Genomic DNA, 24,907 nt, shown 5'->3' with positions numbered 1-24,907 from the left:
ATTTGTTAGAATTCCCCTGGGAAACCTTTTGAGCTTTATCTGAGGGGTTTGCAGGTAGCTTTTAGCTCTCATCTTTATTTGTTCTATAGATATTATCTGTTTAGGATTTTTCTCCAATTGTGAAGAAATTATGCTTTCCTAGAAAATTATTCATTTCATCCAAATTTTAAAATTTATTTGCCTAGTGTTGAGTAGTTTATTATAATTCTTTTAATTTCTTCTGTTTTTAATGGTTTTATAGTTTTACTCCTTATAGTTTCATTTAACAATATTCTCAGTTCATCTTTTTCCTGATTATCTTTGCTAGTAGTTTACTTATTGATATTTAAAAGATTATTTTTAAATTATTTTTCTGTTTCCTAACTCAGAGTAAATCCTTTTATTTTTATTAATTTTTTTCCTTCTGCTCTTTTGGTTTATTTTTATATTTTTTCTGAATGTTTGAGTGAGATTTTCAATTTATTTTTCACTGGCATAAATTCTTAATCTCAAAAATTTCCTCTAAACAATGTTTTAGCTGCATTTTATAGACTGGATTTACAGTGTTTTTATTTTTATTGCTGTCTAGAGATTCTGAATTTTACATTTTTTCAGGTAGAAAAACCTTCCATTATTTTATTTTGTATTTAATTTTCTCATTTGCATTTGAAACAAGGTGTACTCTCTATTTTTTAAAGTCTTTTGGCTGTACCACAGGGTATGTGGGATCCTAGTTCCCTAACCAGGGATCAAAACTCCGCTCCCTACATTGGCAGTGTGGAATATTAATCACTGAACCTCTAGGGAAGTCCTAGTGTATTCTCTACTTTTAAGGTGAAGAGTTCAATAAATATTAATCAAGTCTACCTTATAATTATGTTACTTAGGTGATATTTTATACCCTTTTTCCCCTACTTGGCTTTCATGGACAGAGAAGGGGAAATTAAAATCTCCTATTTCTAAGTCTTTCTATTTATCTTTTTATCCTTTACAATTTCTCCTTTATGAAGTGTTGCTTCTATGTTAATTGATATTATAATGTGCAATTCTTAAAGCATTGCATGGAATCTCCATTTATTCTTTTTAGCCTCAGAGCAAATTACCTTAAAAACTAGTGCCTTAAAACAACCACTATTCATTTAGTTCTCCATTCTGTGGGTCAGTCAGTTGATTCTTGTCTGGGCCAGTTCAGCTGATGCTGCTGGGGTCTCTTCTCCTTCTACAACAAGCTGATGGATTGAGTGGCAGCTGAAGCAGCCCACACACCACAAGGGGAGAGTCGCCCCTGCTTGCTGCATCTAGAGAAAGCCTGCATACAGCCATGAAGATTCAGAGCAGCCAAAAGTAAATAAGTAATAAAAAAAAATCTACTCTTTGACAATGTCAGCCTTACCTGGTAAAGTTCATGCCTTATTTGAGATATTTTTCTTAACTAAAAATGATTATTCACCTGTACCAGTTTAAAACATTTCTGTCTTTTTATCTCTAAGTCTGTGTGTGTGTGTGTGCGTGTGTGTGCGTGTGTGCGTGTGTGTGTGTGTTGCTGTTTTCCAAACATTCATTCATTCTGGGCAATAACATCTTTTTTTCTAATGAGTTGCTCATCCCTGTGGCTTTGTTTTGGTCGGACTGTATTTAGGCCACGGTCAGATTTGCTCATTATTCTGGAGGCAGAAACTAGAAATTGGCTCCTTAGCATACTATTAAGTAAAATAAGCTTTTCTTCTTTTGAATAATTGCTCTCTCAATAATACAAAAGATGAATGCACAATAAGGAGAAGAGGAAAAAGAAAGCTTGAAAAGTGCTGGATAAATACCCAATCTTTTGTTTGTTATGTTTGGCGGTGGAAACCGATTATATAACTTGCCATCATTTGTTTCAAACAGACTATAAAAAGGAACAAAACAATGGGAATTTAAACATGGGAGGTTGTTCTCTATCAGGGGAGCCTAGATAGGTGGTGTTGATGTCATGGAGGTTATATTTTGTTTATCAAATGGTAAAAGGGGAATAAAGGGGCAGGATAGGGGTGGAGGTGAAGGGAATTTTCATTAGATTTTCCAGGTGTTTCTCAGACTAAACTGAGGTGTACTGGGAATGATCTTTTGTTCTGGGATCAAGCTTCTTAATATTGATACTATTTGTCTTGTATTTTTAAGTGGTTCTCAACTGCAACATCAAACTTTTGGAGGCCAGGATCCCTTTGGGTAAAAGTAGCAGAGCCCATCTGACAAGAAGTACCTCCCTGATATTTGGCCTCCATGAATATGTTAGCAAATTATCCATAAGCAGCAGTCTAATAGGTTTTCCAGAGGCATATCCACTCCCCCCTCCATTTCCTCTCTTGTTCCTGAAGAGTCACTGGGGTTTTGTTTCATTTACGTATTTTCACATTGTATTCCAGATTCTGTGTCTGTGGATGGACAGGGTGTCAACGACTTGTGTATTAAAATGTGTTATGAGGCATGGTTGCAAAATGAAAAAAAATAATTTAGATGAATGAATATCCCTTTAATAGGTATACATCCAAAAATACTATCTGGCCTAATTTTTCTTCCTTCTTCAAGAAGTTTCCCCTTTGCTAGCATGGTTTCAAGATCTCTCTCTCTCCAACATGTGCATATGGTGGCCTCTCTTTCATCCTGAGAAAGATGACCTCACAGAGTAACATCTTTGGGCCTGTGCCACTGGGCAGGGCCAACTCTTAACAGAACTTTGGTTTGAGATGATCCACTTTTCATCACAACCAGCTGTTCTCCTGCACCCTGTGACCATAGTAAGTACTCCATGCTTTTATGTTCTTTATTCTGGTTTAATAAATACTCATAAAGGCAGTATGCTGTGATATTTATATAAGAATGGAATTTGCAGTTAGAATGCCTGAATTGTTCTGCCATTTCCTGGCTGTGTGACCTGAACAAGTTACTTACCTGCCCTAAGCCTCAGCATCTTAATCTTGAAATGAAAATGAAGATAGTCCTATTTCATGACACTGGTAACAATAAATCAATGAGATTAGGGAACTAGCATTCTGCTGAACAGATAGTTAAAGCTCTATTAATGTCAATTATTGTCAGAAATTAATGAGTGTGGATCACAAGAAACTGGAAAATTCTTAAAGAGATGGGAATGCCAGACCACCTTAACTGCCTCCTGAGAAACCTGTATGGAGGTCAAGAAGCAACAGTTAGAATCAGACATGAAACAACAGACTGGTTTCAAGTTGGGAAGGGAGTACTTCAAGGCTGTATCTTGTCACCCTGCTTATTTAAACTCTATGCTGAGTACATCATGCAAAATGCCAGGCTGGGTGAACCACAAGCTGAAATCAAGACTGCCCTGAGAAATATCAACAACCTCAGATATGCAGATGATACTACCCTAATGGCAGAAAGTGAAGAACTAAAGAGCCTCTTGATGAAAGTGAAAGAGGAGGGTGAAAAAGTTGGCTTAAAGCTCAACATTCAGAAAACTAAGATCATGGCCTCTGGTTCCATCACTTCATGGCAGATAGATGGGGAAACAGTGGAAACAGTGGCTGATTTTATTTTTGGGGGCTCCAAAATCACTGCGGACAGTGACTTCAGCTGTGAAATTAAGACTCCTTGGAAGAAAAGCTATGACAAACCTAGAGAACGTATTGAAAAGTAGAGATATTGCTTTGCTGAGAAAGGTCTTTCTAGTCAAAGCTATGGTTTTCCCAGTAGTCATATATGGATGTGAGAGTTGGATCATTAAGAAGGTTCAACACCCAAGGATTGATGCTTTTGAACCTTGCTGCTGGAGAAGACTCTTCAGAGTCCCTTGGACGGCAAGGAGATCAAACCAGTTAATCCTAAAGGAAGGCAACTTTGAATTCATTGGAAGGACTGATGCTGAAGCGCCAATACTTTGGCCACTTGATATGAAGAGCCAACTCATTGGACAAGACTCTGATCCTGGGAAAGATTGAAGGCAGGAGGAGAAGGGGACAACAGAGGATGAGATGGTTGGATGGCATCATCGACTCAATGGAAACTGAGTTTGAGCAAACTCTGGGAGATAGTGAAGGACAGGGAAACCTGGCATGCTGCAGTTCATGGGGTGGCAAAGTATCAGACATGACTTAGCAGCTGAACAACAGCAATAAGATATACACTCAATAACAATAAAAATATATGATGGAAATAGACAGTTAAATGATTGTTTTTCAAGAAAAGGCTTTACATAGAATCTAAACTTATGCTGAATACTGAATACTCATCTCACATGCTAGTAAAGTAATGCTCAAAATTCTCCAAGCCAAGCTTCAGCAATACGTGAACCGTGAACTTCCAGATGTTCAAGCTGGTTTTAGAAAGGGCAGAGGAACCAGAGATCAAATTGCCAATATCCGCTGGATCATCGAAAAAGCAAGAGAGTTCCAGAAAAACATCTATTTCTGCTTTATTGACTATGCCAAAGCCTTTGTGTGGATCACAATAAACTGTGGAAAATTCTGAAAGAGATGGCAATACCAGACCATCTGACCTGTCTCTTGAGAAACCTGTATGCAGGTCAGGAAGCAACAGTTAGAACTGGACATGGAACAACAGACTGGTTCCAAATAGGAAAAGGAGTACGTCAAGGCTGTATATTGTCACCCTGCTTATTTAACTTATATGCAGAGTACATCATGAGAAACACTGGGCTGGAGGAAGCACAAGCTGGAATCAAGATTGCCGGGAGAAATGTAATAACCTCAGATATGTGGATGACACCACCCTTATGGCAGAAAGTGAAGAACTAAAAAGCCTCTTGATGAAAGAGAGAGAGGAGAGTGAAAAAGTTGGCTTAAAGCTCAACATTCAGAAAACTAAGATCACGGTATCTGGTCCCGTCACTTCATGGGAAATAGATGGGGGAAACAGTGGAAACAGAGTCAGACTTTATTTTTGGGGGCTCAAAAATCACTGGAGATGGTGATTGCAGCCATGAAATTAAAAGACACTTACTCCTTGGAAGGAAAGTTATGACCAACCTAGATAGCATATTAAAAAGCAGAGACATTACTTTGCCAGCAAAGGTCCATCTAGTCAAGGCTATGGTTTTTCCAGTAGTCATGTATGGATGTGAGAGTTGGACTATAAAGAAAGTTGAGCGCTGAAGAATTGATGTTTTTGAACTGTGGTGTTGGAGAAGACTCTTGAGAGTAAAGGAGATCAGTCCTGGGTGTTCATCTGAAGGCCGGACGCTGAAGCTGAAACTCCAATCCTTTGGCCAACTCACGTGAAGAGTTGACTCATTGGAAAAGACCCTGATGCTGGGAAGGATTGAGGGCAGGAGGAGAAGGGAATGACAGAGGATGAGATGGCTGGATGGCATCGATGGTCATGGGTTTGGGTGGACTCAGGGAGTTGTAATGGACAGGGAGGCCTGGCGTGCTGCGATTCATGGGGTCGCAAAGAGTCAGACACAACTGAGTGACTGAACTGAAGTACCCTTTAAAAAGCATCCCTTTTTCTTCCTTACTAAAGTCTACTCTCCAGAGTGTTATATAAACACCTAGATTGGTATGTGTTTTTTGAAAAACATCTTTATAGAATTACTCACCTTTAAAACACCGTCTTTAGTTATGTTGTAAGAAACTTCATACTTAGAGGCATTACTGAATAGTGGGTAGAGATAGTTTTGGGGTATAAGGATCTTTCTAGAATTCCTGAAATGATATTTATCTATCTATCTATGGTGGTGGTGGTAGTTTAGTTGCTAAGTCATGTCTGACTCTTGTGACCCCATGGACTATGGTCCACCAGGCTCTTCTGTCCATGGGATTTCCCAGGCAAGAATACTAGAGTGGGTTGCATTTCTTTCTCCACTATCTATATCTATATATCTATATATCTATCTATATATATATACATGTGTGTGTGTGTATACACACACATGTATATATACATTGTATTACTATATAATGTAAATACTGTATAAAATACATTATATATAAATATATAATATATCAGCATATATGGAGGGTAGTTAGTTAACCCCAGTCATATAGGAAGAATGGCTTCCACTTAGAAGCTGGTAAGCTAATTCTTCCCTTTTGTTGAACCAGAGCTAGGCTCTCCTTGAAATGCATTGATTGCTCCTTCTGCTGAGGGATCTTTGTCTTGCGGCCATGTTAAGGGATAGTAGGGCTTCTTTCTTTCACAGGGGTCATAGGTTTCAATAGCAAGAAGTGAATTAGAGTCTATTATTATGAGGAGTGCATGACTTTGTTCACAAATGCTCAGGCATACCTGTGTTGTCTCTTTTTCTTTGCAGGGAAGAGAAAACTGAGATCAACATGCAATTGTGCAAGATGGTATTTAGAATATGCACTAATGTTTGTTTTAAAATTATTGATTAAAATTATTTGATATAGAAATTTTCTATAGAAACAGCTCATAAAAATTGGAAGATTCTTAAATATGAAGTCAGGGGACTTAACATTATACCATAAGCTGAATATTCCAGTTAAATTCAGGTTGAATTTTGGATGTTATTTCTCACTGGGGAACATTGGCAGGTTGTACTGGTATCAGTCAGCTTAGACATCTATGTAAGTTGCTTTGTAGGACTGGGCACACATGCTTTCATTCATATATGGCTGGACACTATAATAGACACTTGCTAGGCATATGAAAGCATTCTGCTGTGTGTATTTTCTTTTCTTTTAAGGATATTAGAAAAGAATACCAACTTAACATTCCAGAACACATTACTGATTTCTGCATAGTCTTATGACAAGCAGTTTTGAAAGAGAGAGACTTCTGCTTGGCTTGGGTAAGAAAAATTAGCCATGAAATGAGCCTGAATCATGAAATGAGAATACGCTTCTCCTACCCTAGAAGAACCGCATCTATCAATGGTCAACGTCTAGAAGATTTCTGAAACTAGAGCCATATTCCTGCTCCTAGTTTGGGTTTTTCCTTTTTTTTTTTGGAATAGACATTATTCCCGTACTTGCTTCCTGGTATAGGAATCTCTAGCCCTGCCCTTAAATACTGGAAAATTGCAAATATGAATTTGCTAAGAAGACAACACACGGAGGAACAGTAGCCGTTGTCCAGCTCCTTGGATTTCTGCTCATTATTTCTGTGAGGCAAGCTTTATTATTCTGAATACGCCCATTGATTTTTCTGTTGAGTCCTGAAAGTTAGTCCTCTTGTATCTTGATTATTTCAACACCCATGCAATCTATGAAATCTGTGCCATCTCCTATTGCCACTGACTTTGTTCAAGCCCTCATCATTTCTTAGACTATAGTGGCAATTGTCTAATGTCTCCTTGAATTTATCTTCAGACTTTTCAAGTTTATGCCTTACCATTTTAAACACATACACATTCATACACAAGTTGACCAAATCACCACACTACTTAAAAGTCATCAGTCATACTCCAGCACATACTGAAAGTGAAAGTCAAAGGGTTAGTCACTCAGTCATGTCCAATGCTTTTCAACCCCATGGACAATAGCCTGCCAGGCTCCTCTGTCCACAGGATTCTCCAGGCAAGAATACTGGAGTGGGTAGTCTTTCTCTTCTCCAGGGGATCTTCCCAGGGATCAAACCTGTTTCCTGTATTGGCTAGCAGATTTTTTACCACTGAGCCACCAGGAAAGCCCACAATGGACTATTACTCAGCCAAAAAAAGAAAAGAAGAAGGAAATAATGCCATTTGCAGCAACATAGATGGATCTAGAGATTGCCATATTAACTGAAGCCCGCATCTACTGAATATTTTCTTTAATATGAAATTCCCTTTATAAATCCTTTCTCTTGGCTTCCACAACTTGAAAGTACTATCTATCTCCCTCTTACTGTCTGTATTTCAGTTATACAAAACTGACAGTAATCCTTGTGACATAATTGTGCAACCCAAAAAATTTTTTTTTACTCCAAAGATCTATAGTTAAAGTCCTATTGGAGAATAGTGCAGCAGTTTAAATCAAGAGGTGATTATTGACCTCTTGAGTTCCACACTAGGGACTGTGACAAATACAAATAATACAGGGTGACCATTAGTCCTGGTTTGTCTGGGACAGCCACTGTTTATGACTGAAATTCCAAAATTATTGTGAATATTCTTTTTTCACTCTCAGCTTGGGTGGTAAATTAGGATACTCCCACAGCATATAAGGCACAGATCTTGCTGCTAGGAAGGTGCCACTTGGAAAGGCACACCAGAACAGAGTAGGAGTAATGTAAGATTTGATACACTCAAACACTTAATTTCCTAATAGACCTTAAAGTGTTATACTCAGAAGGGACAGAGAGGGAGCTGATGTCATTAGGAAAGGGTTTAAGTGTGAAGAAGCTGAAGGCTGGATAGACTAAGAGGGAGGGCTGACTTCCAAGTGAGGGAGAAAGAGGAAAACATCATAGAGGTGGGAATATAGGTAACAATTTTGTGTCCCATTAAGGAAACCAACTTGAGTGAAATGGGGAAAATGGTTTGTTGGGTAAGGTGTGCCTTTTGATGGAAAAGTGTAGACTCTGCCTGAACTAGAGAAACTCTTGCGGCCTCCAGTATGTAGGTATTTGTTGCTTAGTTGCCAAGTCGTGTCTGACTCTTTCGCAACCCCATGGACTGTAGCCTGCCAGGCTCCTCTGTCCATGGGATTTTCCAGGCAAGAATACTAGAGTGGGTTGCCATTTCCTTCTCCAGGGGATCTTCTGGATCCAGAAATTAAACCCAAGACTCCTGCATTGGCAGGTGGATTCTTTACCACTGAGCCACTAGGGAAGCCTTGGCATTCTGTACACAGGAATGAGAAAACATGGCAACAATAATGATTTTGGAAAACTGGCCCCAAAGTGGGAGATGGGCACTTATCCTGTGTGGGGAAAAAATGCTGAGATCCTGAGTTCAGGGCAGAAATTCTCCCATTACAGAGCCTCAGTCGAGGGAATCCCACTGAAGGGGAAATCCACATAAACAATGCTCAATGTGGGCTTCTATCATCCCATGGGACACAGTTACATGGCTCAGATTGATGGTACTCTTATCATAGGACTAACTGTACAGGAAATCATTTCCTTAAGGAAATAATTTTGCATAATATGACATGCCTCTTTTCTGGGCATGAAACCTATAGAGTTATTAACACTTTTTTAATGAGAGAGAGAACAGAACTAAAAATACAGTGATGTATTCTATACAGCTTACTGCCATGTTCTACAATGCACTACAGAATATCAGTCTGTTTCCTTGCCTTGGCTGTATTTTGCACACTATCTCACACATAGCAAATTCTTCTTTTACTCTTCTAGCTCCCATTGCAAATTCTGTGTAGTCAGGATCTCATTTTAATAATACTTTATCTTCAGTGTTTTGCATAATATATTATGAATAAATTAGTGAATAGGTAGATGATGCTGGAATTTCTGTTTAGATAATTCAGTTTTCACTCAAAGAAGTTAAAATATCCTCAAAAAAAAAAAGCACCCAAAATACTAAAAAAAGCCAGAGAAGGAATGCAGTGTGTTCCTGAGGGCTAAGTATAATCAAGAAACATGAATGGCTTTCCTGTTTAATGCAGACTGCTGTGGTTTTGTCATGAACTTGAGTGTGTATGATATTATCATTTATGGTTGATAACCATAAGACATCTTTCCTCTCAACTAAAGACACATGATGGTCCTTGCTTGGATGTTAATGTATTTTACTCTTTCTGCTTTTTCTTTTCCTCTTTCTCATAATATTAGTTTCTAATACTACCTAAATTAGCAATCAATAAATATTAACATTTAGATACACTAGGTAGGAAGTTAGGCATGACAAATGAGGGGTGGCATAGCCAAAAGTATGCAAGCTGATCTCTAAACCCTACCTCAGACATGCCTAGGAGAGCTCACAGATAGGCTACAAAAATAACCACAGAGACTTTTTAACTCCTGCACATATGCCCTGGGCAGTGGATACAAACCAACCGCAGGGGTTTCCTTAAGTAACCTTAGGCAGCCAGGAGCCCATTAAGGGTTCATAAATATTCTATACACATATACATCTGATTATAACAGACTGAATTATGGGAACACGTGCACAATAGAGCCTGTTGTTATATAACTTGCAACTGTCAATCAGCCTTGAGCGTATGCCCATTTGCATTCCCTTTCTTGATTGTTGATAGGTACAAGCCCTGTTTTGCCCAGGGCACAACCAAAAGGAGGTGACGGGAAGTATAAGAAGGGGGGAACCAAGAGAGATCACTATAATGACTCCTTTGTGGTCAGTCTGCTCCCATGTCTTAGGAGTGTCTGTTTAATAAAAGACCTGTTTGCTTGAGCTATAACTGAGCTGTAACCTGCCTGTTGTTTAAAACCCTTTAGTCTGTAGTTCTAATTTTTTTTAGGGATTTTTTTTTTTTTGATGTGGACCATTTTGAAAGTCTTTATTGAATTTGTTATCATATTGCTTCTGTTTTCTGTTTTGGACTTTTTGGCCACAAGGTATGTGGGATCTTAGTTTCCCGACCAGGGATTGAACCTGCAAGTCCTGCACTGAGAGGTGAATTCTTAACCCCTGGCCACCAGGGAAGTCCCCCTGTAGCTCCAAATTTTTATTGTTATCAGACAAGAACGGAGAGAGAGAAATAAACCAACCTGACAGATATACAATTTGTCCTTTATGGCACATCCTTAACGCCTTTCATTGCTAATTAGAGCAGTAAGATCACAGATGGTCATGTTAGGAACCTTAACAGGTGTCAGATGGACCTGGCTTAAATTACTCTACTTTGCTAACTAGTGGTGTGACCATTTGTAGGTTATTTCTTTTCTCCAAGCCTCCATTTTTATTCCTTAAAATAGGGATAGCAATAGAACATATTCTCATAGGGTTGTTGTCATTATTTAATGATGTATGTATTTAAAAGAATATTTAAGGAGGTGACATCATTAAGATGGTGACATAGGTTACTCCTGATTTTAGTCCCCCTCATAAGGAGACAAACTAGCAACTGTCCAGCAAGCCACCATTGCGAAAACCCCAGAACGGGGGAGTAAGGGTGAAACACCACTCTGGGACACAGGGACCTAGAAGGACTGCAGGAAAAGGGTAAGGGGGGTGGAGGGTAAGGGGGGGGTGGTTTCGCTTTGAGCGCATTGCCCTCCCTCAGGCCAGCACAGTACCACATCAGGGGACCTCTCTGGGCTTATGGCTTCTCCAGTGGGAAATGAGAGCCCAATGTGGACATCTAGCTTCCCGGGCCTTGTGGGACACTTCCTGGGAGGCCTATTCAGGTTTTGCTTCATAGCAGTTGAGGCAGGAAATACAGGGCCAGGCCCAAGGACAGCCTCCTCATGCATAGGCATAAGGCAAAGCCACCTCCTTGTTTGGCAATTAATGAGGCCATGACATGTGGAAGAAGGGCATCAGAAACAGAAACTGTGTAACTTCTGAACAAGAAACTCTGACCATGAAAACTGGAGGAGGCTCAATAAAAAGGCACAGGTTGCTGACACTGTTTAACTTTTGCTGTGTGGGGCTTGACTAGTAAGGGAAAACAGCTCTTACTGTGCTGTCAGCTTCAGGAGACAAATGCATAAGACTGGGAATTGAGGCAACCTGGTACAATCCAGGCCACACCTCGAGAATCCCCTCAATGAATATTCCACCTCTAATCAAGAGACCCCACCCATTCAAAGGCTAAAAATAAGATAAAAGACGGATCAAAAAACTCTGCTGCATGGCCCTCACTAGGAAGGACACCCACATTCTTCTCTGAGTGTGTCCTTTAATGTCTTCCCTAAATAAACTACCTTATTGTTCTCTTTGCTCCTCAGCTTGTATGTGTGTGTGTGTCTCTCTCTCTCTTTGTATTCCTTGCCCAAATTCTTCTGGATGAGTTGAACAAGAGTCTGGACTTGATAAAGCTTTTCTGGTATCACAATCAGAGGCGGAATATGCAAGGCTCAACCACTGGGGATCAGCTAGAGATGGAAAAGGGGGTGGGGCTTATAGCAACCAGGACTCATATCTTGGTGGACAACATTCCTGCTGGCCATTGTGCCTAAGCAGAGATTCCAGCTCTGCCCCAGTGTTGAGCTGAGCTGGTATGCCCATCAGGCCAGGGAGCTTGGTTGACAATTCTCCCTGATTGAGTCCCCAGTCAAGAGCCATCCATATCTAATGGTTGAGCTTAAATTCTATCCCTGCATAACTAGAGAACCTAACCAGTGACAACAGGAGCCTCAAAGTCCAGCCTATGGTATTGCTTAGCTATGGAGCCCAGGCTACAGTGGTGCCCAGCAGTGGAGCCCAACCTATGGCCCTATTTGATTGCTGAACATAGCCTGTGGCCTTGCCCAGCCAGTGATTCCCCCGGCCCCCAGTCATGGCTCCACCCAACCAGGGAGCCTTGACTGACCCTGCCCAACTGCAGAGCACAGTCTGTAGCCCCACCTAACTGTGGGATACAGCTGGAGGCCCATCTGAACAGAGAGCCTAGCCAGTGATCTTGCCTTACAACAGAGCAAAACCAGTGGCCTATCTGATCTCAAAGCAAAGGGTGTGGCCCCACCCAAGTTTGGGTCACAGTCTGTTACGCTGTTTGATCAGAGAGCACAGTCTGAGGCTCTGTGTGATGACAAAGCCCTGACTGTGGCTGGCCCTGCCTGAACACAGAGTCCAGCCAGTGGCACCATTCAGTTTGGGAGCAGAACCTAAGACTCCACCTAATCAAGAGCAAATGTGGAGTCCAACTTGTATCCCTATCCAATTGTAGCTTCTAGCCCATGGCACTGCCCTGCCAGGAAACACAGTCTTCCATCTCACCCAGCCAGAGGTGAATTTGGAATCCACAAGTGGCCATATAGAACTGACTATAAAACACAACCAGCAGCCCTACCAAATCAGAGAGTCCATCCAGTGGCCCCACTGGAACGCAGAGCCCAGCCATCAGGCCCAATCAACCACGGCACCCAGACACTAGCATTAGATTACACCCTCAACCTCAGAACACAGGCAGTGGCCTCCCCCAACCAGAGACCCTTATATAAAACTACACCTACTTTGGATGCCACCAGCTGATCCATCCAGTACTCCAATCTGAGCTGACAGGTGAAGGCAAAGTCTTTCCCTTCTGTAGCAAATCTGTAAAATCAGGAAGAAGAAATTGCTTAAATGCATAGATCATTGCAAGGATACAAGGATCACAAAGAATCAGGTAAGCATAATACTATCAAAGGAAACTAATAAAGGCCCAATAACTGATCCTAAAGAAATGGAGATCTATGAGATGTCTGAATTCAGAATATTCCTCTTAAAGAAGTTCAGTGAACTGCAAGAATACACAGACAAGCAACTAAACCAAATTAAGAGAATAATACATGAACAAAATAGGTTCAACAAAGAAATAGAAACCATTAATAAAAAAATCGAATAGAAATACTACAGCTGAAGAAAACAATGACTACACTGAAAAATTCAACTGAGAGGTAAACAGCAGATTCCAACAAGGAGAGGAAAATCAACGAACTTAGGATAGGTCATTTGAAATTTTGATGGAATCATACTTCCTGATTTTAAATTATAATACAAAGTCATAACAATGAAAACGACATGGTATTGGCAGAAAAACACATACATAGGTCAATACAATGTAACTGAGAATGCAGAGATAAACCCATGCTTATATGACAATTTAAAATAAAGGCAAAAAATGCACAATGGAGAAAGAATAATCTCATCAATAATTAGTGTTTGGAAAATGGAACAAACACATGCAAAAAATAAAATTAGACCACTAATTAGACCACACATAACAATTAACTAAAAATGGACTAAAGATTTAATTTAAGACTTGAAATCAAAAAACTCCTAGAGGAAAACATAAGCATACGTTCTTTGACATTAATCTTAGCAATATCTTTCTAGATATATCTCTTCAGGCAAGTAAACAAAAGCAAATATATACAAATGAAATTACATCAAACTAAAAAACTTCTGCACAGCAAAGGAAACCAGCAATAAAACAAAAATACAGTTTACTAATGGGAGAAAATATTTGCGAATGATATGTCTGATAAAGAGTTAACATTCAAAATATATTAAGAACTCATATAACACAGCAGTAGCAGAGCATCCTGACTAAAAAATGGGTGGAAGAGCTGAATGGACATTTTTTCCAGTGGGGACACACAGATGGCCACAGGCACATGAAAAGATTTTCATCACTACTTATCAGGGAAATGAAAATTAAAACCACAGTGAGATATCACCTCACACCTGTCAGAATGGCTATTATCAGAAAGACAAGAATTAACAAGTGTTGGAGCAAATGGAACATTCAAACATTGTTGATAGGAATGTAAATTGGTGCATCTCCACAGGAATGGAGATTCCTCAAAAAATTAAAAATATAAATATCATTTGATTTATCCCTCTTCTGTGTATTTACCCATAGAATATTAGAATATAATCCCATAAAGGTATATCATCCTTATAGTCTTTGTAGATTTATTTACAATAACCTAGATACGGAAATAGCCTAGGTGTCCTTCAATGGACGGATGAATGAGTAAAAAAGATATGGTATATAAATGTAATGGAATACTACTCAGTCATAAAAAGGATAAAATCTTGCTATTTGTGGCAATATGGATGAATCTTGAGGGTACTATGTTAAGTGAAATAAGTCAGATGGTGAAAGACAAATACTATTTGATTTTACTCATATGTGGAATATAAAAAGCTAATAAACAAAAAGCCCCAAAACAAACTAAATTAAACTATAACAAACAGAGAATAGAATAGTGGTTATTAGAGGCGAGCGGAGAAGGCAATGGCACCCCACTCCAGTACTCTTGCCTGGAAAATCCCATGGAAGGAGGAGCCTGGTAGGCTACAGTCCATGGGGTTGCTGAGAGTCGGACATGACTGAGCAACTTCCCTTTCACTTTTCCCTTTCATGCACTGGAGAAGGAAATGGCAACCCACTCCAGTGTTCTTGCCTGGAGAATCCTAAGGATGGCGGAGCCTGGTGGGCTGCCATCTATAGGGTTGCAGGGTCGCACATGACTGAAGCGACTTAGCAGCAGCAGCAGAGGCAAGGGGAGGGCAAATGGGTAAAGAGTAGTCACTGTATGGTGAAGGGTGAAAAATAAATTTTTGTAAGGCTAGAAACTCTAAAACTCTTAGAGGAAAACAGGCAGAACACTCTGACATAAATTGCAGCAAGATCCTCTTTGACTCCTCTTCAAGAGTAATGGAAATGAAAACAAAAATAAACAAATAGGATCTAATTAAGTTTAAAAGCTTTTGCACAGCAAAGGAAATTGTAAACAAGATGAAAAGACAACCTTCAGAATGAGAAAATAATTACAAACAAAGCAGCTGATGAAGGATTAATCTCCAAAATAAACAAGCAGTTCATGCAGCTCAGTATCAGAAAAACAAACAATTCAATCAAAAAAAATGGGCAAAGGCTTAAACGTTTTTCCAAAGAAGACATACAGATGACCAACAAATACATGAAAAGATGCTCAACATAACTCATTATTAGAGAAATGCAAAACTACAATGAGTTATCACCTGACACCAGTCAGAATGATCATCATCAAAATGTCTACAAACAATAAAGGCTGGAGAGGATGTGGAGAAAAGGGAACACTCCTATGCTGTTTGTGAGAATGTAAATTAATACAGCCACTATGGAGCTATGACCGACCTAGACGGCGTATTAAAAAGCAGAGACATTACTTTACCAACAAAGGTCCATCTAGTCAAAGCTATGGTTTTTCCAGTAGTCGTGTATGGATGTGAGAGTTGGACTATAAAGAAAGCTGAGCACGGAAGAATTGATGCTTTTGAACTGTGGTGCTGGAGAAGACTCTTGAGAGTCTCTTTCACTGCAAGGAGATCCAACCAGTCCATCCTAAAGGAAATCAGTCCTGGGTGATCATTGGAAGGACTGACACTGAAGCTGAAACTCCAGTACTTTGGCCACCTGATGTGAAGAACTGACTCATTTGAAAAGATCCTGATGCTGGGAAAGATTGAAGGCAGGAGAAGGGGATGACAGAGGATGAGATGGTTGGATGGCATCACTGACTCAATGGACATGAGTTTGAGTAAACTCCGGGAGTTGGTGATGGACAGGGAGGCCTGGCATGCTGCAGTCCATGGGGTCGCAAAGAGTTGGACATGACTGAGTGACTGATTTGAACTGAAAATGGAATAATACTTAGCCATAAAAAGAAGCCAAGAATACTGAGTGGAGAAAAGATGAATCTCTTCAATAAATGGTGCTGGGAAAATTGGATAAATATATGTTAAAGAATGAAACTATATTATATGCCAATGAAAGATAGGTCACTATCTTATACCACTCATAAAAATGAACTCAAAATGGATTAAAGACTTGAATGTAGTTCTTAAAACCATAAAACCTTTGGAAGAAACCAAAGGAAAAGGCTTCTTGATATTAGTTTTGTTAATGAGTTTATGGATATGACTCTAACATATGTGCTAAGTTGCTTCAGTCTTGTCTGACTCTGTGCGACCCCATGGACTGTAGCCTGCCAGGCTCCTCTGTCCATGGGATTCTCCAGGCAAGAATACTGGAGTGGGTTGCCATTTCCTTCTCCAGGGGATCTTCACAGCCCAGGGATCAAACTCACATCCCTTATGTCTCCTGCATTGGCAAGCAGGTTTTTTTTACTACTAGCACCATCTGGGAAGCCCTCTAAAGCACACTCAAAGAAAGCAAATATATACAAATGGGACTACATCAAACTAAAAAGCTATTTCATAGCAAAAGACACAACTAAGTGAAAGACAGCCTACAGAATGGAAGAAGATCTTTGTACACCATGTATCTGATAAGGTGTTAATATCCAAAATATAGAAGTAACTCATACAACTCTATAGCAAAAAAAAAAAAAAAAAACCAACACAAAACTTTTAAAAATAGCTGAATGAACATTTTCCCAAAGAAGATATTCAGATGGCTAATAGTTACACAAAAAGGTGGCTAACATCAGTAATCATTAGGAAATGCAAAACAAAACCACAATGAGATATCGCCTCACACCTGTTAGAATGGCTAGAATCAGAAAGATAGAATATACCAAGTGTTGGAGAAAGGAAATCCTTGTGTACTTGTGTGGGGAGGTAGACTGGCACAGATACTATGAAGAGTATGGAGTCCCCCAAAAAATTAAAAATAGCACTATGATATGATCTAGTAATCCCGCTTCTGGGTATACATCAGAAGGAAATGAAATCACTATGTTGAAGAAATATTGCACCCCCACATTCATTGCAGCATTATTTACAATAGTCAAGACATGGAAGCAAGCTGGGCTTCCCTGGTTGCTAAGATGGTAAAGAATCTGCCTGCCACCTGCAATGCAGGAGACCTGGGTATGATCCCTGGGTTGGGAAGATCCCCTGCAGAAGGAAATGGAAACCCACTCCAGTGTTCTTGCCTGGAAAATCCCATGCTAAGAGGAGCCTGGCGTGCTACAGCCCATGGGGTTACAAAAATCAGACACAACCGAGCAACTAACCATGGAAGCAATCTAAGTTGCTTTATATATATAATAGAATATTATCCAACAATGAAAATGAGATCTTGTCATTTGCAACAACATAGATGAACTGTGAGGGTATTTTGCTAAGGGAATTAAGTACGATAGAAAAAGACAAGTACTGCATTATCTCACTTATATGTGGAACGTGGGGAAAAAAAAAAAAGAACAGAAACAGATATTAGATTGCTGGTTGCCAGGGGTTGGGGTGTGTGTTTAGAGAAATGGGTGAAGATGGTCAAATGGTACAAACTTATAGTTAAAAGAGGAGTAAGTTCTGGGCTGTAATGAACCACATGTTGACTATAGTTCACAACACCGTATTATACACTTGAAAGTTGATAAGAGAGCATATCTTAAAAAGTCTAACCACATACACACACACGCACACATACACAAATGATAACTATCAGAGGTGATGGATGTGTTAACTAACCTTACTGCAGTAATCATTTCACTATTAACATACATCGAATCATCATTTCATATACCTTAAACTTACACAACATTGTATGTCAATTGTATCTCAATAAAGCTTGAAAAAAAGAATGCAGTATAGGACCTGGCACACAGTAAGTCCTCAATTAATATTAGCTATGGTGTTGATACTATGTATGAAAACAGGCTTTTCCCAAAAAAAATCTCTCAACTGTTCTAGAAATGTGGCATTGAAAATGAAGGAAATAATGCAAAAATAAACCTTAAGGAAAATGTAAATTCAAGGGTGGGGAAAGGCAGGAAAACTAAGATATGTTCTTAGTTTTCTAAAACATTAATTCTTAGAACTTTTTTCTTCCATTCTGGCTTCCAGTATCTCATGGAGCCAGGATATACTGAATGCATGGAATTAGGACTTCTCTGTCTCATTTGGCAAATGTGGGCAAGTCCTCTAGACCTAGACAGCTGCTTGGCTTACTATAAATGAGAAAAGAAGAAAACTGAATATTTTATACTTATTAAATATGATAGGTTTGCTAGAGGTAGATCTGAAAGACTGAAGCCAAATGTGAGGTCCATTTGTTTCATTGGGTCCAAGAGTGAGAAGTACTGTGGTTATGAACAATTTTCTGGGAAATTCAAGTGGTAGAGAGGTAGAGTAGGTCATTAGTAGGTCATTTAGCCCAAAGGATGTACATTAGACTCGCCTCTTTAACTTCATCTTAGGATCTAGGAATCAAGTCTGGACTAAGCTTTGAGGTGCATTGAAAGGAAGAAAGTACATCTTCACTGCAGGACATGGACTATAAGCTGGGAGGCATCACTGCAAGACACACTTGCCTGGGACTTTTCTAAGAAGTTCCATCTTGATCCACACACCCCAGGGTCTTGGATAACAGTGGGGATTTGTGTGCCAAATAACTCATCCAAACTCAGTGAACTTGTAAAGACGCCAATCCTCACTTAGGTCATTTTCTTTTCAGCACTAGTACAGAGAGAATACTCCTTTGAAATGTACTGCTTTTGCAGCAGTTTTTTCAACATATATTCCATTTCTTGTCATTCTAGCAATTCTATTGGTAAAATGTTAGAAAAAGAAGCATAAGGATCTAATTATTTTACTTTAAAATTATTTAACTCACTCATTCATTCCTCTACCGTTATCTACAAACATCTTGACCAATTAATAATCAGAAGAGATTTTACTTTTTTTCTCTCCAGAAGTTATTGTAAAGAATGTGCTGTGCTAAGCTGCTTCAGTCATGTCTAACAATTTGTGACCCTATGGACAGTAGCCCACCAGGCTTCTCTGTCCATGGGATTTTCCAGGAAAGAATACGCGAGTGGATTGCCATGCCCACCTCCAGAGAATCTTCCTGACCTGGGGACTGAACCCACGTCTTTTATGCCTCCTGCATTGGCAGGTAGATTCTTTATCACTAGAGCCACCTGGGAAGACTATTGTAAAGAATATATGGTTTTAACTCAAGGCATACATGTATACGTATGTGTATATGTGTGTATATGTATAGATATGTATATGTATCCACACATACACACGGTTGTTGAATTTTTGTCAACCTCTTAAGAAATAGAATTGCTAGGAATTTTTTTCTCCCCATTGGAGTTTGGGAAATGTCCTATACTCATCAGTTTTTAGTGTAACTCTCTAATCATACTTGGGTACAAGGAGGATGTTTCTTGGACTTCAATAAAGTCACCATGGCTATGGTTTGTAATAGCAATTCTGTGGATAGAGTGAGTTAGTTGCTACTGACACAGTACATATTGAGCTGTATTTTGGTTACCAACTATTTAATTAGATGTTTGAAAACCATGATTTATTTTGATGCAGTTATCCAATTGATTTATTTGCTTTCTACTCCCAGTTTCTTACATCCAGTATACCAATAGAAGAACATCTCACCTGGTGCCAAAGATAACGGAGGACTTGGCAGAGCTGACGGTTTTGACAGTGTATTTACAAGAGAGCTGATCTGGCAACTGATTGTTGGGTTCAGTTCAGCAAATCCATTATTAAAATGTTATTAGCCAATGATGAATAAATAGGTTTGGAGTTTCCCTCTCCCTCTATCTTATTTTATGTAAGCAGCATTGTGTGAAATTTTCCTGTCTTTCTGATCTCACATTAGTGTTTTCAAAGTAAAGTAATCAATGAATCTTCAAAACTGAATCAAACTGTATTATTTAATTGGGCTTCTCTGGTGGCTCAGATGGTAAAGAATCTGCCTGCAATGCAGGAGACCAGGTTTGATTCCCAGGTCAGGAAGATCCCCTGGAGAAGGCAATGGTTACCCACTCTAGTATTCTTGCCTGGAGAATTCCAAAAGAGAGGGTTATGGATGTGATTTTGAAAGTTGAGTAGGAAGCCAATGAGCTCAAGCATAAAAACTTGGTTATTTGGACTTACCAAATATATGATAAATTCAAGCTGAAACAGTTTGGCTCAGGAGAAATAGTGGTAGTAAACACGTTACTTGAGGGATATCGACCAGATAGTTTGCCTCTCAGTGGAGAACTATGTCTATTGAGTGATGTATTGTCCTGGCACATTTAAACACATGCAATCACAGAGGCTCTAAGTCTTCATAAGACTATGTCAGGCCACGCCAAGCATCTTTTTTTGATAACAGAACAATGGTTCAGGTTGTGGTACAGTACATTTCTCTTTTTATATAATATTTCTAACCAGAGAATTTAAATGACTCATGATACTTGTTTGGCCATCTTTGTAAAATTTTCTAAATCCTTTCTACCTAGTATGAACTTTTCATCCGTTACTTAAGTAAGGCTGTCTACTCTCTACTGACTTATTTAAGAGGAACTCTCACAGGAAAGAACAAATATTTCCCTGCAAGAAGAATCCTCTAATATCTCCTTACCAATTCAGGAAACCACACAATGTAAGTGGAAGGAAAAGACAAATTTTTATCAAACCACACACCTTGTATCTGATAAACAAATACACATTTATACACGCTTATTTATTATGTGCAGCTGACAGAAAAGAAATTGCTCTTCCCACACCAGAAACATTTCAGATATTAATCCTGTACTGATTTCAGGGTATTAGAAAACAGGCTCTTACCATGGTGAGAACAACCACTACTGCTGAATCTACTTTTATTTATTAAAACTTAATAGTTTCACAGGTCTGGAATTAAGATACAGACAATATAAAAAGGTTGATATAATCTTCTTATATTTCTTACGATAACCATGATAGGACCCCAAACAAATGATCATTTCATTGACTAATTTGACACTGTGGAAATATGTTCACCACCATTCTTTGTATTACTTTTGTACTTTTTATATCATTTGATCATTGTAGTCATCCAAAATCCTAGTTATTGTTATTATCCTTGTTTTAAAAATTGAGAAATGGAGCTTATAACAGCGAAATGACCTTTCCAAAGTCACCCAGATAGTTCTAGGTGACAGTCCTGGGACTTGGACCTACCTTTTAACTGAACTGATGCACTCTTTTCACTGCCTAGTTATGCCTCTCTCTGTAATCATTATTGTCTGTCTCAGTTGCAAAAACAATTGTGAAACATTATACTGTCATTGACAAATAGGTACATGCTTTGAATCAGTCCTGCAAGTTTTGGAGAAAACTTGAATTAAGAAAATTCAGAAATTTTCTTAATTTTTCCATAAAGAAATCTCATCTCCATTTAGAACTCGTCTCAGATCTCCAAGTATATCAAGATAGTTCTGGGAAGAAAACAGAGCTCTTCATCCAAGTCTGTCTGTATTACTTCAGTCATTGTGTCTCTGGGTTCATGAAACAATTTTTCAACACTTCTCCACATTTCTCTTTTTACGTAATATTTCTAACCAGAGCATTTAAATGACTCATGATACTTGTTTGTCTGGCCATCTTTGTGAAGTTTTCTAAATCCTTTCTACCTAGTATGAACTTTTCACTAGTTACTCTAGTAAGGCTGTCTACTCTCTACTGACTTAAGAGGAACTCTCTTAGGGGAGAACAAATATTTCCCTGCAAGAAGAATCCTTTAATATCTGCTTACCAATTCAGGCAATGACACATAATGTAAGTGGGAGAAAAAGGCAGACTTTATCAAACCTGTTTTGCTTCTCAAAGGGCCACAGCAAGAAATAAAAAGACATGTTTTATTTTTTCTATTCTCTATTTCTCTTCCTTTCACCAGTCTCCTCTCATTTACTCACTTGTACTATCTTTTTTTTTCAGAATATGATTTACGGTGGGTTAACATGGCACACAAAATACAGCAAAGTGACTAATAATTGGGAATGAAGAATAGGAAGGTATTAGTAATAGGAAGAAAGGAGAATACTCTGTGGATTAAATACTTGAGAGGAGAAGGCTAGGACCAAGTAAATTACTTGATATAAATATTCAAATATTACTATCTATGATTTCAGCATGATCATTTTAAAACGAATATACAATCTCGACATTCAAAAAGTGTTGTGGTCCTTTAATGGACCGGTCCTTTAATGGACCGGAACTTGGGGGTACAGAGTCGATCAATAAGAAAAGAAGGAAGAAAAGAGGCTGATATTCCCTGGTTTACACAGTATGCCAATATAACTCTAGGACAAAGAGCTAGCACCGTCTACGTAGGCTCAGGGCGCCCTCTCGAAGAGGTCTTGAAAGCCCGGGCAAATAAGTAGACACGGTAGACACCTGTGCTCCGTGGAAACAGCCTGAAACGGAGAGAGGGAGAGAGCGAGAGGGAGAGAGGGAGAGAGCGAGAGGGAGAGAGGGAGAGAGGGAGAGGGAGAGAGGGAGAGAGAGAGAGAGAGAGAGGAAAATGAGGAAAGACACGGAGACCATTGCTCTGGTGGAACAAAGGCCTTTATTCAACATATTGTGGGCATATATATATACTCTCTTACCAGATAGCTCTTTTTAGCAGAGATAGGGATCAAAAGTCTAACAAGTCATCTAGAAAGCCGGAGGTTAGAATTATTCTCTAGAGAGGGGGTTGTAACAGTTACTTTACATATCAGAAAGGAGGAGACTTGTAAATGGCTGCTGTTCACCATATGGAATTTCCATATGAATGAGATACATGAATTTCTATTATCCCCGAAAGCCGGCTTGCCAGCTCTCTGGCACCTGTATTCAGGTGCTGTTAAGGAACATAGAATTCATACAAGACTGAAAACAGCACACAGGAAGCCTCCTATTAAATGTATCCTGACAAAAAAGTCCCTCAGGACATTTAATTTCCAAATTCATGTGCACAAGTATCATTATTCATATCGTGTTATGTTTATTTTCTAACTTCTTACTAAACTGTGAGCTGTACTATGAGCTTCCCTGGTGGCTCAGATGGTAAAGAATCTGCCTGCAATGTGGGAGACCTGGGTTCGATTCCTGGGTTGGGAAGATCCCCTGGTGGAGGGCATGGCAGCCCACTCCAGTATTCTTGTCTGGAGAATCCCCATGGACACAGGAGTCTGGAGGGCTGCAGTCCATAGGGTCGCAAAGGGTCAGACATGACTTAGCGACTAACCACAACTCTCAGTTAATCTCACACTCTGTACTACCAGTTTGAGTTTTTGCCTCATTTTACCTTGGAGAACTGTGGTTATTAGCCAAGCCCATAGCATGGGAAACTATGGTTTTCTACCCCCTCTCCCTAGGACTTGGGCTTCCCAGGTGGCGCAAGTGGTTAAGAACCTGCCTGCCAGGAGACACAAGAGAGACAGGTTTTATGCCTGGGTTGGGAAGATCCCCTGGAGGAGGGCTGGCAACTCACTCCAGTATTCTTGCCTGGGAAATCTCACGGACAGAGGAACCTGATGGGCTGCACTCCATGGGGTCGCAGAGAGTCAGACGCAACTGAAGTGACTTAGCATTCCCTATGACTTAGTTACTTAGAGCAAATCCTCAGCACTCGGCTGTCTGCTACTCTTTTTGGTGCTACATCTGGCAGTGGTACCCAGCACATAAAAACACAGATTTCTGACTTGTCTTGAAAATAATCAAAAGACTTGGTAATGTTAAGCCTGTGATCCTATGTGGCACTAGTTGGCAGATCTGTGTAAACATTCTTGTTTAGCGGGAGGTCTTATTCTCCAGTTTCCTAACCTGTCTTCTTCTCTCATTTATGTTACCAGCTTGTCATTTAACCTTGTGATTCCTGGTAGCTTCTTAAAGCTCTCTTGTTCGTTGTGTGTGCTTTGTGCTGAAGGCTAGAGTGACGGGACAGAATGGGCCACCCCCTCCCTACTGCCTTCCTTCTCTTTCATGGTTAAACATCATCTAAACTTTGAGACCTAGGCCAAGGCTTAAATAGAGTTTCAGCGTAAAAAGGTAGGGGCTGCAGGAGTCAACTAAAAATTAGACTGGATGACACAGATATGAGACATTCAAAAGACAAGACACACTCTTTTAATTACAGAAAGATGTTGTAGTTTGAATGCCACTTCCATACCTGCCTGTGTGAAACAGAAAGTACCTTTTCAGGGAACAATAAACAAAATGAAAAGGCAACTTAAGAACAGGAGAAAATATTTGCAAACCATGTATCTGCTAAGGAGTTAATATTCAAACTATATAAGGGTTCCTACAGTTCAATAGCAATGTAACAAATAATGCAATTTTAAAATGGGCGAAGAACCTAAATAGATACTTTTCCAAAGAAGACATAAAAAGTACATGAAAAGGTGCTCAACATCACTAATCATCAGGGAAATATAAATCAAAATCACAATGAGATAGTACAATAGTACCTACATACCTGATAGGATGACCATATTAAATAAAGTTAAAAATGACATGTGTTGGTAAAGATGTGGAGAAAAGGGAACCCTGTACACTGTTCATGGGGATGAAAATGCTACAGCCACTATGGAAGTTCCTCAAAAATTAAATATAGAGCTACCATGTGATTCAGCATTCTCACTTCTGGGTATTTATCCAAAGGAA

General features: G+C 39.3%; 1 protein-coding gene across 1 annotated transcript in view; it reads right to left on the bottom strand.

Annotated features, from left to right (window-relative positions):
- JPH1 (junctophilin 1) overlaps positions 1 to 24,907 on the bottom strand; it is a 620,000-nt gene that overhangs the window by 213,062 nt on the left and 382,031 nt on the right. Inside the window, exon 6 of the mRNA XM_081501555.1 lies at positions 12,997 to 13,078. Within this exon, the coding sequence (XP_081357681.1) occupies positions 12,997 to 13,078 (82 nt within the window). The remainder of the gene's footprint in view (positions 1 to 12,996; positions 13,079 to 24,907) is intronic.

Source organism: Giraffa tippelskirchi, chromosome 6, assembly GCF_054371585.1.
Source record: "Giraffa tippelskirchi isolate mGirTip1 chromosome 6, T2T-mGirTip1v1.2.pri, whole genome shotgun sequence".
Classification (NCBI taxonomy): Eukaryota; Metazoa; Chordata; class Mammalia; order Artiodactyla; family Giraffidae; genus Giraffa; species Giraffa tippelskirchi.
This window is presented reverse-complemented; position numbering and strand designations above follow the sequence as displayed.